The sequence below is a fragment of the Hemibagrus wyckioides genome, linkage group LG21 (assembly GCF_019097595.1).
Source record: "Hemibagrus wyckioides isolate EC202008001 linkage group LG21, SWU_Hwy_1.0, whole genome shotgun sequence".
NCBI lineage: Eukaryota > Metazoa > Chordata > Actinopteri > Siluriformes > Bagridae > Hemibagrus > Hemibagrus wyckioides.
In genome coordinates this window covers 8034582-8048495 of record NC_080730.1, presented here as the reverse complement: position 1 = coordinate 8048495, position 13914 = coordinate 8034582, and the positions used below count along the sequence as shown (strand labels likewise).

The window sequence follows — 13914 nt, the reverse complement described above, 5'->3', positions numbered from 1 at the left end:
TACTCTCACTTTCACAAATTTGGGTCAAATTCTGGATACTTCAGGTTAAACTGATAATTATTGTAATGCTGTCCCCAGGTTTGAACACAAATCAGCACAGCTTGTTCACCAAAGGCTGTCTAGATCTTCAAATGTAAACTCTGATAACCTGGGAGCATACGCGTGTGTTTCAAAAAATATAACGTGCATGTAATAGTAGGCTGAGGCCACTTTAATGGTCATCTATCCTGAAAGAAAATCTACTACAGAGGCTCTAATAGTTCATATTTTAAAAAAAGCAAGTAATGGCAAAGCCAAGTTCTTGTTTTCTAGCTGATATAAATAGTTTGCTGTTTCTGGATTCAGACTGCAGACTGCCGACGGACAAACCCTGATTTAGCATAAGTGATGACTGATTCGTGATAAAAGGAGTGTGTCTCAAGCAGCTCTTTTAGATTAATAGTCTGGACGCTGATTAGGGAGTCGGCCAGTTTAAGGTCGCTCTGTCTGCAAAATCCTTCTAGTGCACTGGAACGACCACTCCCTAGAAAAAAAAAATCCATTGCAAAAATAGGCAAACGAACGTCATAGCTCTCAAATGACCGTTCAGTGTTATTGATTTTTTTTTTTTTTAAAAATCCACTTTCTAGAGATGTTGAGAGGATGTTTAACAATCATGGTGTTTTTCATAACGTCCTTTTTAAACGACTTGAATACCAAAAAAATGTCCGATATCAATCCTGCCTGTTGTTGAGAAATGCCACTGGTAATGGTTTACTATAAGTATGTAGCCATATCACTGGAATACCAGTGCTTGAGCTCGTGTACATGATGTACTGATTCATCACCTAGGGAGAGCTGTGTTTGAGGTGCACCCAAGATTCAGGATCCAGATCGGTAGGTGTACATTATAAACAAGTGACCTGGATAATGAATGTTAATAATGTTGAAGAGTTTTTGAAATGGTTATGAGATCAGTGCTGGTATGGCAAATAATCAAGAACAGATCGGTGAACTGTGATTCTAACTGAGACAATTCCTACAGTTCACACAGTTATTGACTAAAATCATTTCAGATTCTTTTATAACTGCACCAATAGGTTATATTGATTGCTACATTAGCAAATAAGCTGATTGCATGGTAAGTGTTTTCTAAAATGAAGGTAAGTTTTAAGTAATGAAATTCAGTCGATGATTGCAGATGAATAATTGGCATTCATAGTAATGGTAAAGCATTTGGATATATTAAATATATATATCAAAAAAACCAAACAAATTAAAGTTGTTGACCAGCAGGAGCTGATTCGAGTTATATGTAATGGCCTGTTAGATGCGAGAAGAGACCTTTTGGGATTTGTATCCAGTACTTTAAAGATCTAAATTAAAATGTAAGCAGTAAAGTGTTTTGTTTTCTCTCTTTCGCTTAAACGCAAGGTAAAATACCCCCCAAAATAATAATATTCAAGTATTTGAACAAAGTAGAAAGCTCAAAATAATTTCCAATCCTGTTCATTTCCCTATTCCTCCTGCCTGCCCCCCCCCCTTTTTTTTCTTCTGTCCTATATTATTTCACCCCAGAGCAAGGTACAACTGACCCAAGGTTCTGGGCTATTTGATTTATAATTAGCAACTTAGTAAAACCCTAGGTAACTTAGTAACTAACCCTAGTTAACAATTTTTGTTTGGTCTGTACTAGGTTTTTTGAGAAAATAAATAAACTGGATGTCTCTTTAATGTATACAGCAAAGTATAATAACTACAGTGGATATAAGTCTAGACAGATGTTATTAAAGTCATTTTTCTGCTGTAAAAGTATGCAACCAATATAAATCATATCAGATCTTTTTAACCTGGTTGCAAACATATGCACACACTTATAATGGGGATGCGACTGTGCTCAGAATGAATCAATCACATTCAAACTCATACACAAATCAAGATCAGCTGTTTCTGTAAGCTTTTCTTTGACAGACCGCTGAAGCCATTGTTCGCACAATGCTTACAAAGCATGTACTGGATTTGTTGGAAGGTATTGATCAGGAGAGCGGTACCGAAGAATTTCCAAATCATTAGATGAAATATGGAACATTGTAAAGGATGGGGATGTGGTAGTTAAAGTGTTTAAGGTTGTAAGTTTGAATCCCAGGTCCACCAAGCTGCCACGGTTGGGCCTTTGAGCAAGGCCCTTAACCCTCAGTTGTATAAAGAAATAGAGATCATTTGTAAGTCGCTCTGGATAAGGGCGTCTGTCGAATGCTGGACATGTAATGTAATAAAGGATGTCATGAAGTGGCATCACTTCCAAAATTCTCAAAAGGACAAAAGGCTGCCAAGAGACTACAGCAACATGAAAGCAGGTATCAAGTACTGGTCACACCCTGAATGTGACAACAATCTCTCTCATATTCTTCCCGTTACATGGGCTATGGGAAGGGGGTGGCTAGCCTTTTCTCATAGAAGAAATACGCCCACATTAATGCAAAATCATGTGGCAGAACATGCTACGGTCTGATGAGGCCAAAGTTGAACATTTTAGCCATCATTCTAAAAGACCTTTTGGTGCAAAAACAAGGCAGATTGTCACCTATAGCACAGCATACCCATAGTGAAGCATGGTGGTGGCAGCGTCATACTACAGGGCTGCTTCTCTTTGCGAAAAAAAACCAGATTGTCACCTATAGCACAGCATACCCATAGTGAAGCATGGTGGTGGCAGCGTCATACTACAGGGCTGCTTCTCTTTGTGAAAACAAGGCAGATTGTCACCTATAGCACAGCATACCCATAGTGAAGCACGGTGGTGGCAGCGTCATACTATCGGGCTGCTTCTCTTTGCAAAAAACAAGGCAGATTGTCACCTAAAGCACACCACACTCATGGTGAAGCATGGTGGTGGCAGCGTCATACTACAGGGCCCTAAAGATGGAGGGAATCCTGGATAACTCCAAATCTATTTTGCCACAAAATCTGCAAGGAAATAAATGTGTTCTTTCATGAGAACCCTAAGCACGAATCCAAGACAACAAAGGAATGGCTTCAGAAGAAGAAGCTCAAAGTTTTGGAGTCTAAATCCTTGCCAATCCCCCCCCCCCTTTTGAAATGACTCGAAGAGGGCTGTGTTCAGGGGATCTCTGTGTAATCTGATAGCGCTGGTGGATATTTACAAGCAAGAGTGTAACAAAATCATGATGTGAAGCTTAACACAAATAGACTGAGTGCTTTTCTTACAAGCAAAAGGTGCTTTAACAAGGTAAACACTTGTGTTTGTTTTTCACTTGGGTTTTGAAGGGTTGCTGGAAAGGACTGTTCCACTTTCATACACTTTTGTGGACTTTTATTTAATACCCACTATAACAAGCAGTAAGGAATTTCTAAGTACGTGTCCATGTAGTGCAATGCGGGCTCGTAAAGCTTCCTCAATGTTGATGAACATTCCGATTCACTTCGCTGTGAATCGATTCTTTCGAACAAAGCGGTTCGAGCCAGCGCGAGTGAATTGAATGGCATTTGATTCATAACGCCAAAGAAACATCATTTAAAAAGAAAGAGTGCTTCACGCGTCTAAAAACCGAAAACCGATCATCAGAATAATAGATCATATCACCGTATTATGTTTTACTTTTAACGACGGTGCAGCTAGGGACATGAAGCTCGGTTCGTCTGGAGAGTCGATTCTTTGAACTCGAGTCGTTCAAAGATTTCACCAGCACGCTCACTTCTCACAACATTAGAGCGTCGCAGGAGGGGCGAATCATCCAGAATATATACCCGACACCCAGCCACAAGCTTTGAAGTAATCCTGAATTTTCACAAATCTTGAAAAGAAAATGCGTGTCTGCTGTTTGTGCCGAGCGTGAGATCTTTGCGTAGTCATGCTTTTGCACATCGAGGTCAGTGAGACAGCGAACCTCTCTGAGATGCTGCAGATGCTCCGTTAATCTTCATCCCGCTCCTTCTGATGCACAGCATGTCTCTCACTGCTGTGCTTTTAGTGCATTAGGATAGCACCAAAGGACAGCTTAGTATCCAAGGATTTCTTTCTTAAATCTCTCTCTCTCTCTCTCTCTCTCTCTCTCTCTGATTGTGTTGTATCCGCAACCATGCCTGGTACTCCTCTTCATCACCTCATCATAGGTAAGATCACACAATTTTATACCTATTTTTTTTTTATACTACTACTCTGGCTTTGGTAAGTTCCACTTAATCTTATACAGATCATTGTGCTTGCCTAATATCTTTCCTAAGATGAATGTGCACCATAATGCAGGTTATGGATCCATAGTCATTGTAGGTATGTATATCCAAATCAATCTCATAAATATGCCTTCAATGGGAAGAAATGATTATTTCAATGTCAGATATTTTTCATTCTACTCTAAGAAAATAAATTGTACTAAACTGCAGCTGTCCTTTCCTTCTCCCTGGGGTGGCACCATCACTGGCACATCTATTATAACTTTAATACGTATCTTCTAGCAGGAAATGTGGATATATATATATATAAATTTCATTTTCAGGAAACCTTTTAAGCAAGCATGACATGCAACTTTTTAGGTAAAATCCACTGCACATAGGCCTGCTGACGGTACAATAGATCTACCCTTCAGGGTGCCATGATCGAAGCGAGTAAAGATTAGTAGACTTTCTTTCTGAGAGTGGGCTAACTTGCGACAATTTTGGTGTTATTTACCTTAAGGTGAAAACTGTTCCCTTTGGCACGTCTTGAATGCGCCATCCTGATGACCAGGAACGGTTTAGTATGTATTTTTGGAAGGAGTTTATAAAACTTATTAGTCAGGGATGGAAAAAAATAATGGCAGATTTGTTTTTGTGTCCAATTACTTGGCCATCGTTAATCACAGACTGCACCGGTCAAAAGCCATGCTGTGTTTTGGCTGCTCTGGCCAACACTCCCAAGACAACAATCGGACTGTTGGTAAAACACGAAACTGAAATGTCTGTCTGTCTGTCTGTCTGTGGGCAATGCTTCGCTGCACATCTTACCTTCAACCTGATATGAGTCATCTTTTTGCTGCTCACTTTCAGGAAAAGCAGACTATGTGCTTTTCCTTATTTTTAAATATGTATTTTTCACGTGATCGGCATATATTAGTACGAATAATATTTGTCAGCTCTACCCAGCCAAAAAAAACCCCCTTAATCCACCCAATATAATCCTAGTGGACATTTCTGTGGCTTGCTACCAAGAGGTGCCAGCCATTCCGTAGCCTTATCCACTACTTTGTTCATTCATTAATGTTTATGGCCACTGCAGAAAGGCTCATAGCCTGGACCAGAGACTATAAATCTCCATCCTCCACCTACACACTGCTGCTGCAAAGTCAGCCTGAGATCATGGTGCAGGCAGACAACTAATTCAGGTCCGATGCAATCAGCATTTCTGTGTACAGACAAAGTAATTTGGGTCCAAAATGGTAGACACCCAGCATACCGAGTGGTAACTCATTTAGGATTGGTAATATATGCGTCCCAATGAAGTGTTATTCTTTTAACGAATTGTTAAATGATCAGATTTATTTATTGTAAAAAGTCTAGCTTCTTCCTAAAGGTCTGCAAAATAAAACGCATCGTGTGATGCTTCCTTGTCCAAAAACACTGATTCTTAAATGAAAGAAACTTTTTATAGTATCTCCACACCTTCAGAAATGGTGGTACCCTTATCTTTACGCCTACTACATGTATTTTTCAACCAAAACCATGGAGGATAGTCTAAAGAATAGTGCTGTACTTATAAGGTTAAATATTAAAAGTATCCAGCAATAAGGAATGGTGCATATAATATCCTTATATCTGAGATGCATTAATGTTTTGTTGGTTTGTTAAATTTTTTTTAAAATAAAAGATTTTATCCATGTTACAGCTTTCAGGTACAATATCAACCTTTGGGAGACAGGGCCTAGTTGTGGTAAGGACAACAGTGATTCCTTATAATGTAGCTACATAATTTATTTTTATATATTTTATATATTTAATAATGCTTATTAGTTATATTATCCTTATAGCTGTAGAACAAAACCAAATAAGCAAACATTCCTCTACAACAAGTCTTAGCTGATCAACTAGAGTGAAAATTTGTATGCATGATATTTTTCACCAAACTATTAATTGCATCATTTTACTTAGCCAACCATTGTTGTTGATCTACCTAAAGTAGGTGAAGGCAAGGCCCTGAAACTGCATCTTGACTCGTGACTTAAATTCTAAAACATAACATGCTATGTTCAATGTTACCAGTATATTCAGTGCAGCTTAGTATAATATACTACTAATCTAGTATGACTATAAAGACTACAAATGCACAGTGTACATTTGACCCTATTCATGAGCATACTTTCACCCCCTGATGCGTGAGTAGTATGTAAAAATTGTCTCAGCTGTCATACAGACGAAACAGGTGGAGAACAGACATGTTGTGACCGGCATGAAACTAAAGCCAGCTTCTAAAAGGCTCCACTGCATGTGCCACTTTCATTCAGGTAAACATAGACAGGGATTACAACAAGAAAGGGGACTGTGAGCTTCTTTATAGAAAATCCACAGAGCTAGGATCTTGGACCTGGGATTAAGCTTAATCTTATGCTAAACATTTGATGGAAAATCAGTGGCTTTCGGTCCAGGGACAGGCTTAATCTGGGACTGAGAACCTAAAGCTTTCATCAAATCCAGATTAAACCTATCTGCTTTAAGTTTATTTAGTTTTGAGAATGATGTAAAGAAACCACTTTATTATGTGAGTCAATCAATAATAATTGCATGCTGTTCATCATGCAATTATTGAATAAATAATAATTTATTGATCTTCACTTAGCTACAGTGGAGCTCAATAAATAATGACAGGATTTATTTGTATGAGAGACAAAATTAGTTTAAGACAATAGTATGATAAAGTGATCCATCCAGTTTAAGATTACTTTCAATAAGTAATCCGAAAAAAAACCCCAAAAAAATGAAAAAATCATTCAGCTGAGATTCTTCCTACTGCATTTTGGATTTCATATATTCAACTGACCTCAAAGAGCCCGATTATGCAGACGTTTCCTATTCCCCAGACACTGCAATCCTAGTACAGGTGGTCTCCCATCTCAGAGAAGCTTTGAAATGCAGAAAAGCTGAGATTTTTCAGACTAGGGTGTTTCTACATCGGAAAACCTGCAGGCTCTGGAAGATTGTGCACACAGACATTGTTAGCAAACCTCACAGGCAGTAAGTGATAGAGGCCAGAAATGGTTATGTAGAAACTGGGTGTGGTTACAGGTCAAATCGTGCCTGAATAATAATATTTAATAAACACCAAAGTCATATATTTACTACTAAAGTACTAAAGCAAAAAGTAAATAAGTACCTGTTTAGGCCAGTAGTTATTTTTTTATTTTTTTAAAAAAAAGAAGAATCCATGACTTAGCATTATATAGCATAATAACTTTGCTTTTAAAATCTCTTTTTCTGTAATATACCAAATATAGCGATGTACTGTAAGTACGCTGCATCAAACTACACTGTATTGCAAAAAGTTTTGGGACACCCATTGAATTCAGGTGTTGTTTTTCAGGGGTTGGCCTTGACCCCTTAGTTCCAGTGAAAGGAACTCTTAATGCTTCAGCATACCAAGACATTTTGGACAATTTCATGCTCCCAACTTTATGGGAACAGTTTGGGTTTGACCCCTTCCTGTTCCAACATGACTGCGCACCAGTGCACAAAGCAAGACATGAATGAGTGAGTTTGGTGTGGAGGAACTTGACTGGCCTGCACAGAGTCCTGACCTCTAGCCGATAGAACACCTTTGAGATGAATTAGAGCGGAGACTCTGAGCCAGGCCTTTTTGTCCAACATCAGTGCCTGACCTCACAAATTCACTTCTAGTGCAATGGTCAAGAATTCCTAAACCTTGTGGAAAGCCTTCCCAGAAGAGTTGAAGCGGTTATAGTTGTAAAGGGCGGGCCAACTCCATATTACATTCATGTGCATGTAAAGGCAGACGTCCCAAAACATTTGGCAATATAGTGTGTTTGCCACAGGTACAATATCAAAATGAATATATTAGTAACATTTTAGTTGGAGTTTAATTCATGTTAAATTAAGGTCAGCATTAAATCATGACTTAAATAAAGTCCTGATTATTGTAAAACCAAATCTAAACCTTGGTGCAACTGGATTGTTAGATAATAGATAAACTGAGTAAACCTTTCCTTACTCTTACAATGATATTTTAGTGTAGTAGTCATGTTGCATTGCATAGTTACTAAGACTACGACTAATAAGTCTTGGGGTTGGTAAAACATCATAAATCAAAACATGCAGTTCACTGCAACATGCATCTCACTTGTGTATTTGACGAATAAAGTTTGGATGTGATTTGATTTGAAGATAAAATAAGACTGTGCTCAGATAAGATTGGAAAGGATGAAGGATTCATTTTGAGAACCACAGGGGTAAATTAAAAAATTTGAAAAATATTACAAGCTAATGGTTACCAAAACCATGCACACCAATAGCCCAGGAAAAGTTGCTGAGGGATCAGCAAGACTGTATAACCCAATCTGTAGAAGATATATATTATAATATAATTTGTAACATCACAAATTAAGTTACAATACAAATGATTTAGCACTGGTTGGTTTTTTATAGAGTGAATTGGGTCTCAATGCATGTAGTAATAAAATAGAAAACACTGAAAAAGAATGTCTCAGATCTCTTTACTGCAGCACTGTTGTATCGTCTTACTGGTTATTCAGCAACTCTGGATACTGTACAAGCCTCTATGCTCAGTCTCCAGAGTGCCACCTACACACTGCTGCAAAGTCAGACAGACACCACAGTGCAGACGTATAACCTATCGAGGTCAGGGGGAATCAGCGTTTATTTTTAAATGTATGTAGAGCCCAACAACATAGACATGACAGAACAGCAAGAAGGGCTTAAAAATGAGATTTTGCAGCTTTCAAAGCCCTGAATTCGTAGCAAACAAGGGCCAGACAGGTCATGAGTGGTTGTTTGAAATCTAGGGCAGGATACTGGCAAGTAAGAGTCATGATGCCTAAGAGCAAAGTATATATTTTTAAATTTAGGATGAAATCATGTAAAAAATATAACAGAGAAAGGAACTGTGTATGCACAAGTGTATTGTGTTAAAAGCCACGTTTGTAAAGAAAAACAAATGCAAACCAAAAGTTAAAGAATGTGCTGTCCAACCATAATTGAGGATAACTCATGTATATGTTACATGGGGGAAATGTAGCACTTTTACTTCGAACAGAAAAGGCATACTAATGAGTTCCAGTGGTGTCCTAAATTGGCTATAATAAGACAAGACTTGGGCACTAGTGCAAGAGTTTACAATTCACAAGGTATAAATGTAAAACAGGATGGGAATGACCCAATGCATATCAGACATGAACCCAACACCCAGTTGAGAACTGGCTTTGACTATCTGAAGCTAAACTAAACAGATTAGAATGTAGAAAGGGCTTTAATTGAGTATGAATTCTTCGCAGAAAGAGTAACTAAGAATGCAGGACTACGAAAATAGTGGCGCGAGAGCTCACAGGAAGTGCAATGGTGTGGAAAAAGGGTGCTTGAACCTGGCACTTAGCATCCTTAATGAACTAGGAAATGAGGTGCAGGTGTTAGTATTCTGGTCAAGGCAGTGCAAAGAATCCACAACATATCAAGGGTGGAGCTATTTGCATGGTTTGCATGGGATATGGAGTTTGTTACTAGGTTCTTCATTCCTAATAGTCACTTCTGAGGTATGAGAAATGTAAATGAACAGCCTAGTTTAAGTTGTGCTGGGTCTGAGCAGTGGCAGTACAAGTCTGATTCTAGGAAGGGGTCCAGAACATCTTCAGAAAGGACCCAAGAGTACTCTCCTGAACAGGAAGCCTCTCACTCCAGTAAATATTGGATATGTTCCCCTCTCCTGAGGTCTTGCATAGCATAGGTTCTGTAATCCCTGAGATGTGATGGTGCCATTTTCAAGGGATCAACATCAGATGGCTAACTAAATTCTATATGTCATCCTAACTATATTTTGAATGGACTAGTATTGCTTGAAAATAGGCTTTTGTATGCTAGTTACAGCAGAAGATCTTGAGTAGATAACATACTCTCTTGGCAGTACCCTGTGTTGGTGATTGGCCTGGGTCCTCTGCATTGAGAGTCGTCTCAAATTGAAAGAGTGATCATTTAAAAATCTTTCCACTGCATTGAAAATTATTCGTCACCCATTGGGACCTCTACTTGAGGCTGGTTTCTAGGGAATAGTGTTGGTTGGTAGCCTAGGTATGACTAAAATAATTGCAAAGATTGCTAACATGTCATGCTTGGAAAATAAAATGTCTCTTCAGGTAGTTTAAACTGTAACAGCTTCATTTGAGCCTAAAAAAACATTTGACCAGGATAATAAGCATCTTTTAATGACTACAACAGTTCCGTAAAATATCCATGCTGTTATTTAGCTCACTGCAGTTTTATTTGGCACAAAAGCCACCATCTGGAGGCTTGGACTAAACGTATATCTCAGTTCTGGTGGATCAAAGCAGAGGAGCAGCTGTGGCCTGTACCCCAAATTCCACCTTTAATTTGCTAATGCTAATGCTAACTCTAATCCCCCAGTGACCCTGTACTATAAGTGAGAAGCGATATGTCTCAAATAGCAAGTTAAGCTGATACAGAGCCATCTGTGGTCAGGGGCCAGCTGGAGCTAGAAGTGTTGCTGGGTAGGTTTGGCTGTCAACACTTGTTGGTATTGCTGTGTCCTTACTTTCATTTGTCACAGCTATAATACAGTTCTGAATACAAATTCCTATCCAAGCAGATAACAGATTACTGAATGCCCTTTTTAGAAGGGGAACATACTATTTTGTACCCTAACGTTAGGCATATCTACTACTCTGACAGAAATGTCTCAGACAACAGCTACATAAAAATCAAAGAGATCATAATTACTCATACAGTTTGGTGTTATCTGGCTATTAATTGCATCACTGTTGTCTTATTACTGACTGTTTGTTTGCATCTGGAAGTCTTCCAGAATTTGTTAAGCCTCAGGATTACTGTGTTTTGTTTTGTTTTTCCCATCATTTCTTTGCTTTTCTCCTCAGGGTCTACCTTAATGCTCATCACATTATCTAATGGCAGTACAACACCTCTGTCCAGCTCCTCTGCTTCATTCCAACCCATTCCGGATGTATCTGTTGGTCTGGAGGAACATGATGGTGTCCTCCGGGATGCTGAAAATCCTGCCATGTCTGGTTTGGTAGAAAGTTCCCAGGAGAGTTCTGGGTTCTTCAGTGAAGACAGTGAGGAGAATAAAGGTCCTCTGGCATTGCGGAAGTGGGATGCTCAAGCAGAGATCAACTCCAGTCTGGATGCAGATTCTTTGATAGGTATGATATTATTCATATCAGTCACTGTATTCAGATGCTATGTTTTCACGTATTTTGTCTATTTATTTTTCCATTTCCCATTTATATATTATTCTATTTTATTTTATATTATTTTTATTTTATTTTGAATATGTTTTTATTCACATTTTTATACACAAAAAAAGCATTTCACTACATGTGTACGTGGCATAAAATTTTCATTTAAATGTGAAGCTTGAATCCAAGCAACAGTTTCATTAATGTTCATGGGTAAGGGATTTAGAAATCTGTGCTTTCCACTGCAACTTTAAAATGTGGACTTTTTCACTGTGTGATTTTGTTAAAATCATGGACCTATAGCTCTATATGAATGGAGATTCCATGTTTGAGGTGCCACTTAACTCTTTATTTTAATGTTATTTTAACATTAAAATGAAGAAAACATGCCCTTAAGCATAAAACAAGAATCTGTTGACCCAACTATGGCAATAGTATCCCATCTCTACAACATTCTTTGGCTTACAATGGCTTACAAGACTGAGATAATTAGCATAGAATTACCAAATACACAAGACCATCCATGCTAACTAGAATCTACACCAATCAGGCATAACATTATGAGCACTGACAGGTCAAGTGAATAACACTGATTATTTCCTTGTCATGGCACCTGAGGCACCTGGGTGGGATATATTAAGCAGCAAGTGAACATTTTGCCCTCAGAGTTGATGTGTTAGAAGCAGGAAAAATGGGCAAGCGTAAGGATTTGAGCGAGTTTGACAATGGCCAAATTGTGATGGCTAGACCACTGGATCAGAGCATCTCCAAAACTGCAGCTCTTGTGGGGTGTTCCCGGTCTGCAGTGGTCAGTATCTATCAAAAGTGGTCCAAGGAAGGAACAGTGGTGAAACGGGAATAGGGTCATGGGTGGCCAAGGCTCATTGATGCACGATGCTACTGATGCACAAAAATTGCTGAAGAAGTTAATGCAGATTCTGATAGAAAGGTGTCTGAATACACAGTGCATGACGGGTCAGGGCTGTTTTGTAGGACCAACATAATATTAGACCGGTGGTCATAATGTTATGCCTGTTTGGTGTACACTAATGAGAGTGTGATGGCATTTCTGATTACATTAAATTATTTCTTTTTTTAAATTAGTCGTCTACTCTTAATATATTTATAATTTCGGTTACAGGGATGTACTTTCAAAGTAGCCTCACCAGTCAATATCAGAATATCATTAAAACATGGGGGGGATGTTTTGTCTTCCCATGACCTTTAAGAAAACGAGATGATGCAATTTCCTTTTAAACATGCAACTTGTGGAATATTCCAAATATTTCATAGGGGTGAATATGCTCAGGTTGAATGTTGTGGGACGTTCGTGGGTACTAAAATGTCTGTTTTTCAAGAGTTATAAGGATGACTTATGTAGGATGTTTTAAGCATGAAATGTTAAATGAATGCAAAAATACTATAAGGCGTTTTAAATGATAAATGATTAAATTGTAGTTGCCACAAATGCTGTTTTAGGTTATCTCTCGGGAACCTGCATATAAGGTATTGTGAAAATTCCTTTTATGCTACATACACATTCGTATCTGTAATATTAATGGGCACATTAATGGCATCCGACTCATGGATATGTGCTTGCACGTCAATGTATATTTAAAATATCTAATTTATAATTGATATTAAAATAGCACAATACTAGAACTAGAACTTTCTGTTGTGGAAATAGACAGTTCCTTAGACGATCCTTAGGTGAGCCATGGAAAGCATTTCTAGCCCATTCCTTTATGCAGCTAAAGAAGTGTGTCACATTGTACCATGACTCATCAGTAATTAGCATAAATGGTCTCATAACCATCATTCATCTGACGAATCTCCATCTTCAGCTGACAGTCCCCGTCCCAAAAAATATGAAGCCTGAATGTCAAAACAACAATTAGCCTAGTGAAAATTTGTGCTAAAATGCTGCCTGCTAGGCTTTAGAGGCTGATGATGAATTTCTCCTCCTTCACTAATTTCTGAGAAGGATTCTTCCTTCCCTTTAAATGGTTTAAACAGTACTGCTATTCGCTCTTATACTTCATGTATAGTTTTGGAAGAAAGGATATAACTTTGAACACAGATACATTAGCAAGGCTTGCCAAGACATGTGGGATTTAAAAAAAAAAAAATACAAAAGATATTTTTAGCCGACATGCTTGCCCTGTAAAGGTGGTTTCTACTGAGGCACTCATTCTGTCAAAATTCTTTTTTTCAGTATAAACTTGGTGTGTGTGTGTATGTGTGTGTGTGTGAGAGAGGGAGAGAGAGAGAGAGATAAAGAGATGGAGTAAGAGAATATGAAAGCATATAGAAGAGTGCTGTCCACCAGAAGTCCTGTGATGTTGTGGAAAGTCTTGCTAGCCATAAATTAATAATTCCAAGTGGTTTAGTATGCCAGAAAAATCGGAATTTAATGAGACACAACAGAGCTGAGACCTCTGCAGATGTTCTGAATCAACACAGCTGTGTACCAGCCATTTACACAGTTATA

General features: G+C 38.3%; 1 protein-coding gene across 1 annotated transcript in view; it reads left to right on the top strand.

Annotated features, from left to right (window-relative positions):
• Positions 1-3671: 3671 nt before the first annotated feature.
• The window catches only part of podxl2 (podocalyxin-like 2), a 30935-nt gene continuing 20692 nt past the window's right edge, over positions 3672-13914 (top strand). Inside the window, exons 1-2 of the mRNA XM_058372852.1 lie at positions 3672-4113; positions 11103-11387. Of these exons, the coding sequence (XP_058228835.1) occupies positions 4080-4113; positions 11103-11387 (319 nt within the window). The 5' untranslated portion in view covers positions 3672-4079. The remainder of the gene's footprint in view (positions 4114-11102; positions 11388-13914) is intronic.